Source organism: Mus pahari, chromosome 23, assembly GCF_900095145.1.
Source record: "Mus pahari chromosome 23, PAHARI_EIJ_v1.1, whole genome shotgun sequence".
In the NCBI taxonomy this organism is placed as follows: Eukaryota; Metazoa; Chordata; class Mammalia; order Rodentia; family Muridae; genus Mus; species Mus pahari.
The window spans coordinates 4,206,657-4,215,314 of record NC_034612.1 but is presented as its reverse complement, the minus strand read 5'-3'; the positions used below and the strand labels follow the sequence as shown (position 1 = coordinate 4,215,314).

At 49.8% G+C, this 8,658-nt stretch overlaps 1 protein-coding gene across 1 annotated transcript in view; it reads right to left on the bottom strand.

The window, feature by feature from the left end:
• Myo1h (myosin IH) overlaps window positions 1–8,658 on the bottom strand; it is a 74,427-nt gene that overhangs the window by 18,876 nt on the left and 46,893 nt on the right. The window contains exons 13-15 of the mRNA XM_021187255.2: window positions 7,787–7,867; window positions 6,052–6,143; window positions 3,463–3,557 (exon numbers count right to left, since the gene is read on the bottom strand). Of these exons, the coding sequence (XP_021042914.2) occupies window positions 3,463–3,557; window positions 6,052–6,143; window positions 7,787–7,867 (268 nt within the window). The remainder of the gene's footprint in view (window positions 1–3,462; window positions 3,558–6,051; window positions 6,144–7,786; window positions 7,868–8,658) is intronic.

The following is an 8,658-nucleotide window of genomic DNA, read 5'->3' as shown; positions in this document are numbered from 1 at the left end:
CCTGGAACTCACTCTGTAGACCAGGCTGGCCTCGAACTCAGAAATCCACCTGCCTCTGCCTCCCGAGTGCTGGGATTAAAGGCGTGCACCACCACCACCTGGCACTAAGAGAAATTCTGATGTGGTTTGTATATGCTCTGCCCAGGGGGTGGTACTATAGAGGGCGTGGCCCTGTTGGAGTAGGTGTGGCCTTGTTGGAATGGGTGTGGCTTGTTGGAGTAGGTGTGGCCTTGCTATAGTGGGTATGGCTTGCTAGAGTAGGTGTAGCCTTGGAGGTGTGGCTTTGTTCGGGGAGGTGTGGCCTTGGTGTGTCACTGTGGGTGTGGGCTTTAAGACCCTCATCCTAGCTGCCTAGAAGTCAGTCTTCTGCTAGCAGCCTTCAGATGAAGATGTAGAACTCTCAGGTCCTCCTGCACCATGACTGCCTGGATGCTGCCTGCCATGCTTCCCGCCTTGATGATAAGGGACTGAACCTGTAAGCCAGACCCAACTAAGGGTCGCCTTGGTCATGGTGTCTGTTCACAGTAGTAAAACCCTAAGACACCTGGTAACATCTGAGGTTGCTTGGGGTTTGTCGGCCTTTACAATACTGAGACAGGCTGGATCCTGCCAGTGAGCTGTGAGCTAAGCTTGGGGCAACACCCAGGCCTCCACTCCCTCACACTAGAAGGACACCCTGTCCGCAATGGTAGACATCAGATAGAGCCAGACAATATGGAGACAGTCTCCCTTTATACCCACTCAGAGAGTGAACACCCTCCCTGTATAGCTCTAGAGTGTGAGACACTCTAGGGACAACTTCCCAGCTGAGAGCCAGGTCCTCAGAGGTAAACTTATGCTGTATGATGTATGGCTTTGATTCAAAGTGGTCCAGTAGCAAAGACTTATGCCCTGCAGAGGCACTGCGCCCTGGAGGGTGGGGCACTGCACCCCAAAAGGCGAGCTGAGACCATGTGACTTTTAGCCCCACTGACAAACTCTCCTGGTGTTCTTTCCCACTCTCTGGTATTATTCTGATTTTGTTGTTAGCTCAGACAAGGTCCTACCGTGCAGCTCTGACTGACCTGCAACTCGCTCTGGAGACCAGGCTGGCCTCGAAATATAAATCGAATCATTTCAACAGAGAGCCAATCTGTTCTTTTTATTTTATTTTATTTTATTTTTTTAAAGTGCTCTACACTGCTTTGCATTTAAAGAAAAAGGAAAAAAAACCTTTAAATGTGTTCTGTTACTTTAAAAAGACTCTTAGTGATGAACTTTCTGGTGCTTTGAAAGACACCCATCAATAATGAGAAAGTGTTGTGCCAGGAAACGTTTGTGAACCCCAAAAGTCCACCAAGGAACAGATTCAGGCAAGCATTTAAAGGGGTACAGATTTATCTGTACAGATAAATCTGTAACCTGGGGGGGTACAGATTTATCGGGGAATAATCAGGCTAAGATGGAGTCTGAACCCAAAAGATCTGGTCTCTCAAAGGGCCAGTTCTCAGAATTGGGGAAGACACTGGCAAATACTATATCTGACAAAGGTCTAGTGTCCATAATATATAAAGAACTCTCATGATTCAACAATATTTTTTTAATGGCCAAAGTATCTAGATAGGTATTTATCCAGGGAAGTGGTACAAATGACTGGCAAGTACACAGAGTGTTTGGCATCACCAGCTACCAGGAGAACCATAGGACAGGCCATCCATCACACATGCCCAGAAGGCTGCTGGCAGAGCATTGTGGGTGCTGGGGAAGATGAGGAGAGACTAGGACCATAGCAATCAGGAGGCTCCTGAAAACACTAAACATGGACTTCCATGGGACCCAGTCACTCCATTCCTCATTGTCTACACAGAAAAATAAAAGCGACCTGGTCATCCCAGCTGCTCAGAAAGCTGAGGCAAGAAGTCAGCAAGTTCAAAGCCGGCCTGGGCAACTAAGCGAGACTGTCCCAAAGTTCTAAAACTTTTCATGCATGCATGGCCCCAGGTGCCGTCGCTGCTGTTGTGGGGGAGGGGGATGTGCAGGCTTATTCCAACCATGTATCAGTTTCCAACCATGGCAGGAAGGATCCAGAGGCAGGAATATGACTGGAAAACGAAGGTGAATGGCAACGTGGAGGAAGCTTGAAACCTTACGCTAATGAGGGAAATCAGACCCTGACAGATTGCAAGTGGGATTCTGCAAGCCAGGACAGGAGCTATGGACTTAGGAAGGGCGTTGGTTCATTGTCTAGTGCTGTGTGGGAGGGGCAGAGGCTATGGGGGAGGGGCAAATAGTGTGTGGGCGGGGCCGAGGATTGTGGGAGGGGCAAAGTGTGGGGGAGGGGCAGGGGTGTAGGCAGGCAGTGTTCTAAACTGAAGCCAGGAACACAGAGGCACAACCCTGAATTCACTAAAACCCCTGAGTTGCGCACGTCAATGGATGAAGTATCTGCTGTATGAATACTACTTTATTCACTTATTTAAAAATTGGTGGTAATATTGTAAAGCCCAAACCAATTCCGTTTTTGAAGAAACTCCATTTTGTGTGAGGCCAGGGGGTAAACTCCAGGAAGAAAAATCACAAAGTTCTCCGGAGCAAATCTGCTTTGACAACGAACCCCTTAGCGACAGCCAGTCAGGCTACAACAGCAGGGTCAAGGTACACAGAGATACCCCAAGACTTCCCGCACAGAAGAGATAATCCGACCACCCTGTCTGTCAGGTGGCTTTGCCCCCATGGTCAGCTCCTGCAGAAGACGCCGGAGATGCAGTTTTTAAAATATTAACTTTCTGGCCTCTATGGAGATTTCCCAAGTTTGCTGTAATCACAATAAAAACCTTCCACCCCTAGACTTGGGCTCTCACTTCGGACCCGCTGCGATGGGGACAGTGAGAGTCCTTGCTCATGAGCTTGTAATTAAAGAGCCTTGTGGGAGCTGCCAAGATGGCTCAGCGGGTAAGAGCACTGACTACTCTTCCAAAGGTCTTGAACTCAATTCCCAGCAACCACATGGTGGCTCACAACCATCCATAAGGAGATCTGACGCCCTCTTCTGGTGCGGCTGCAGTGTACTTACATATAATAAATAAATAAATCTTTGGCCCTGAGTGAGTGGGGCCTAACAGAGTGAGCAGGCTTAACCAAAGCAAGCCGAGATCCTAAATTCAATTCCCAACAACCACACAACCATCTGTACAGCTACAGTGTACTCATATACATAAAATAAATAAGTCTTTTTTAAGAAAAAAAAAAAAGACCTTTGTGTATCTGCATCGGAATTGGCTCTTTGGTGGTCTTTGGGGTCCCTGTGACTTAGGCATAACAATATCAGTAATTAATAAATAAAGACCTTTCAAGTGGCTACCTTGAATGTGACACTAAGGAACTTTGGGGTGGCCACAGATAACATCTCCTTGGAGGACTTACTTGGTGACCGGCATGCACACCTGGACACCTGCACGGCTGTGACCCACCCCGGCCACTCACCTTTGGTGCAGTAGGTAACCTCTCCTGCGTAATGCAGGAGGCAGAATTCCAGCCAGCCGATCCTCTTCCGGCCCTTTGGACCAGCCAGCTTCCGGCTACAAGACACAAACACAGACCACCTCTGCAGCAAGCATGACCCACAAGTCCTGGGCCATCTACACTGAAGCTGACTCCACGGGGGCTCCCAGGAAGCCTTGCTCCCTGACCCGCAGGTCTCTCCTAATCGGAGACTTCCTTCACCTAAACTAGTGAGGAAGACAAGCATATGTCTGTGAGAAACATTCGGCCTTTGTTTTGTCTTGTTTAAGTACAGTGACCTGCAGCAGCCGCAGCAGCCGCCGCAAACCAAATGAGACAGTTCAGCAGACAAAGGGGCTTGCAACCAAGTCTGATGACGTTCGATCCCTGGGAAGGAAAGAACTGACCCCTCCTCCCCAAGTTGTCCTCTGACCTCCACACAGTGGGGTGCATGTTAACCACGGGTGTGCTCTCACACACAAATAAGTAAATTAACATGTGACTTTCTAAAGGCATGTCTGTTTGGTTTCAGACCCTGGGACAAGGGATTAAGGTGCATATCGAACACACCAAAGCCAACCTGGCCTCCCGGTTCTCCCAGCATTCCTCAGTCCCTACCAGGCGTACTCTGGCCCCTGCCTTCCCCCAGCGGCTCCTCCCTATATAATGCCTATACAATCTCTTCTTCTCTCTCTCTGTGCATGCACCCCTTTCTCTCTCCCTCCCCCACCCACCCCCCTTTCCCCATGGCGACTTCCCTGGCCTCCGGTCTCAGGGCCAGCGAACTCGCCCACCTGAGAGCAGCTTCCCAATAAACACACCTTTAATATAATCTAATCTGGTGTAAATTGGCTCAGTTCACCAGCGGCGGGAAAACTAACCTAACAACGGTGAAACCGTTCATTTGGCAACACATTTGCAATGCAAGCATGAGTCAGGAGTTTGATTTCCAGAACCCAGGGAGTTGGAGGCAGGCTGGTTCCTGGAGCTCACTGGCCAATCAGCCTAGCCTACGGGATAGACTGAGTCCCAGTGAGAGCCCATGCGTGAATGTGAGGCAGTTTCTCCAGGGTCACTTCATTTGCATATACAGCTTCATCCAGTTTGTCTTCCAGCTCCAGCAGGGCCCTGCTGGTGGTGATTTCCATGGACGGTCACAGAGCTACAGGGTAGGTGTGGAAATAACTTACCCTGCAGAGGCTCAAATGCAGAACAGATTCCTCAGTGTGGCCCGCTCAGTAAGAGGCTGAGCTGGGGCTGCCCTTTAGATTTGTTTTGTTGGTTGATTGGTTGGTTGGTGCTGGGGACTGAATCCAGGTCTCAGGCATAGAAGCCCTTGACTGCTGAGCCACGTTCCCAGCGCTCAAACTCAAGTCTCTACAAACCTTGGTTTATTTATGCATGCGTGCTGGTGCATGTTCTTCCGTGTCTGTCCGTGTGAGCAGTAAATGTTCTTACCTGCTGAGCCATCTCTCCAGACCTCAAAAGTATATAGTCTTTTAAAGTTGGATATGGGAGGCTAGAGAGATGGCTCAGTGGTTAAGAGCACTGACTGCTCTTCCAGGGGTCCCGAGTTCAATTCCCAGTGACCACCTGGTGGTTTACAACCATCTGTAATGGGCTCTGATGCCCTCTTCTGGTGTGTTTGAAGACAGCTACAGTGTACTCATATACATAAATAAATCTTTAAAAGGTTTTTAAAAAGCTGGATATGAAAATCAGATTTTGAGAAAATATTTGGAGAGTCCCCATCAAGCCATTTTGAGAACTCAGGATCGACGCCTGGGAAGATGCATATAGGGCATTTTTGATGTGGCTTTTTTTTTTTTTTTTTTTTTGACACCTGGTGGTTGTTGCTGCATTTGCTTATGTCATATGTTCAATTCCTTGGTTAGCCATGAGCCATCAAGGAGGTTCTGTTTTTTGACACATGGTTTAACTTCGGCCCTGGTCAGCAGGTTCCACATATTTGTCTGTTTTAAGGTCTTTTGAGATGGTGCCTTTCTGGTGGCCCAGGCTGGCCTTGAACTCCCAATTCCCTGTCTCAGCCTCCTGAGCAAGCACTGGGATGGCAAGCCTATGTCAACTGCATCTGGCTGTCTCTCCTGGACCTAAACTGATCCCGTCAGTCCGATTTCTCCTCACAAGGGCATGCCAACATGAGCCAGTTCTCAGGATGCTCTTTTCGTCTGTGACGTCACTGTGCTGTATGCGTGCATGCATGTGTGTGGTATAATTTGTAAACATGTGTATGTGCTGGGCACACAAAGACCTGAGGAGGTTAGACACTGGTGTTGTGATCGGTCAGCTCTGACTTCTTCCTTTAGGCAGGGTCTCTCACTGAACCTGGAGCTAGGCTGGCAGCTAGCTAGTGTTAGGGACCAGGGCAGCCACGCCCAGCTTCCTAGGTGGGCGCTGGGATCGGAACTCGGGGCCTCATGCTTGCACAAGCGCAGAAACCCATGGAGCCACCTCTCCGGCCCCAAAGTACTCGCACTTGGACAAGGGACCCAGAAAGAAACCACGCCGTTCGCCCCACAGGACAACCCTTCAGATAAACAAGGTACGCACGTTTGGAAGTGCGCATGCTTGCCCACTTTCTCCTCCAGCTTCTCCAGGAAACTCAAGTCCGTCGCGGGGCCGGGACGGATGCACTCTTCATCCTTTCAGATGGGAAGAGGACAGGCTCAGCCTCACACCCGTGCGTGCGCTGCCTGGCTCGGGGTCTTAGTGCTTTCACCACCAGCACCCGAGTGTTCTAGATTAAATTGCTGTCACCCTTCCACGAGGCCAGTGGGAGAAAGGGGTCGGACATCACATGTGAGCCGCCCCTGTGCATGCTGGGAGAACCCTTCCCTTCTATCTTTCCCCCAGAGAGCCTGGAAATGCTGCAGTCAATCCCCCACCCCACCCCACCCCGTGCATCTGAGCCATCCTTGTCTGATTGCCTCAAACTCCTGCTTAAGCCTTCTCAGAGCTGAGGTTATGGGTGCCGGCCAGCTCACACTCTGGCCTGTATCTTTTCATCCATCCATCCATCCATCCATCCATCCATCTATCCATTTCATTCTCCCTTGCCTCTAGTTAGGGTCTTGCTGTGTAGCTTGGAGTGGCCTCAAACTCATAATCCTCCTGCCTCAGTTTCCTGAGCATTGGAGAGACAGGTGTACACCGTCACACCCAAGTCTGACTCATCTTTCTTCTCTCCCCCAGCTCTTAGTGTCTTGAGCTCAGGCTGGCCTCAAGGTGATGATTCCTGAACGCTGGGATACGAGGCGCGCCCCACCATGCCCCGCTCTGACCACATTTTCTGACTTCCCACAAACACTCAGGGTTGCCACGGCAGCGTATTGAAACACTCCTAACCAGCCATCATGGACTGGGAACAACTGTGTGCACATTGTGGAGGCCTCTTGGGAAGGGAGCTGTAGAAGCAGCCGAGCCTGGGTCACATCTCTCTATCCTATGAGTTAACTTCCTCAACAACGAGTCTACTCAGTTGGCCATGGTCAGCATATACATCCTCACACTCACCACCCCCACACAACACACACTGACACATACACCTCCCTACACACACTCCTTCCACACTAACACATATAAACACACACACACACACTCATACCCCTCCAAACACAAACCTCACCACACTCACCCCTCACCCACTCACATCTCCCACACTGACACCCCCAACACATACACCTACTCATACCCCACATGCAGAAACACACACACACATACCTCCCACACACTCATCCCACCCACACACCTCCTTACACCCACATACACTCACATCTCCCCACACCCTCCACACACAACCCCCCCACACTTATACCTCCACACACAACCCCCCCACACTTACACCTCCCCCCACATACTCACCCCCCACAAACACACACCTTCCCACACACACTCCCCACCCACACACTCACAACCCCCAACTCAACCTATTCACACATACTCACCCCACACACACACTGACACATACATACCCTCACAAACACACTCCCAACTCCCAACTCACACTTCCTCACACACTCACACACACACATACTCACCCCCCACACACAAACACACACCAACACACACACTCACATACCCCCACAAACACACGCTGACACATACAAACACACACACACACACACATTGAGATATCCCATTAATGTAGTCCAGACTGGCTTCAAGCCCATGGCAATCTGCCTTTGTGACTGGGGTTACACAGGGCTCTCCCTCTCTGCCTTTTGAGGCCTGAGAAGCCTGTGTCAGGCAGACACATAGTCAACAAGGCGGGTCACTGCTTTCTCACCAGAATAGAGATGATCCCTCTGTGTCTCTCTTCCACCAAGTCACAGATGATCTTGTTGTTGAAGTACTGGACAGGCTCCCACTGAAAAGACAGACAGGAAGAAAAAGGGTTCTTCCAGCATGCACAGGGACATCAAGCACATCAGCTTGGCCAGATTCTCCAAGTCTTTTTTTTTGTTGTTGTTTTTTTGTTGTTTTTTTGTTTTGTTTTGTTCTGTTTTTCAAGACAGGGTTTCTCTGTTTTGTTTTGTTTTGTTTTGTTTTCAAGACAGGGTTTCTCTGTGTAGCCCCTGGCTGTCCTGGAACTCTCTCTGTAGACCAGGCTGGCCTCGAACTCAGAGATCTACCTGCCTCTGCCTCCCAAGTGCTGGGATTAAAAGTGTGCGCCACCATGCCCGGCGGGATTCTTCAAGTCTTATTTTCATATCTAACCACTTTGGGGGAGGAGGGGCTGGAAAGAGGACTCAACATTTAGTTAACATTTACTGCTCTCACGGAAGACCCAAGGTCAGTTCCCAGCAGGTACAATGTGTAGCTTATAACTGTCTATAACTCTGGCTCCGGGGGAAACTCCTGCCTTTCTGGTCTTCACAGGCGCCTGCAATAAGGTGTCCACACATACACACGCACAGAGACACATCCAAAATGAAATCTTTTTTCAAAATATTATACTTTGGGGGCTGGCGAGATGGCTCAGCAGGTAAAGGGGTCTGCCACACAAGCCTTGTATCTGGAGTTTGATCCCTGTAACCCATGTAGGGGCAGGGGACTGATTCTTCGGGTGTCCTCTGTGCCCTGGATGTGCACCTACATGCACATCACAAACACACACACACACAGTGCTGGACTTAAACTTTTTTTTTTTTTTTTTTT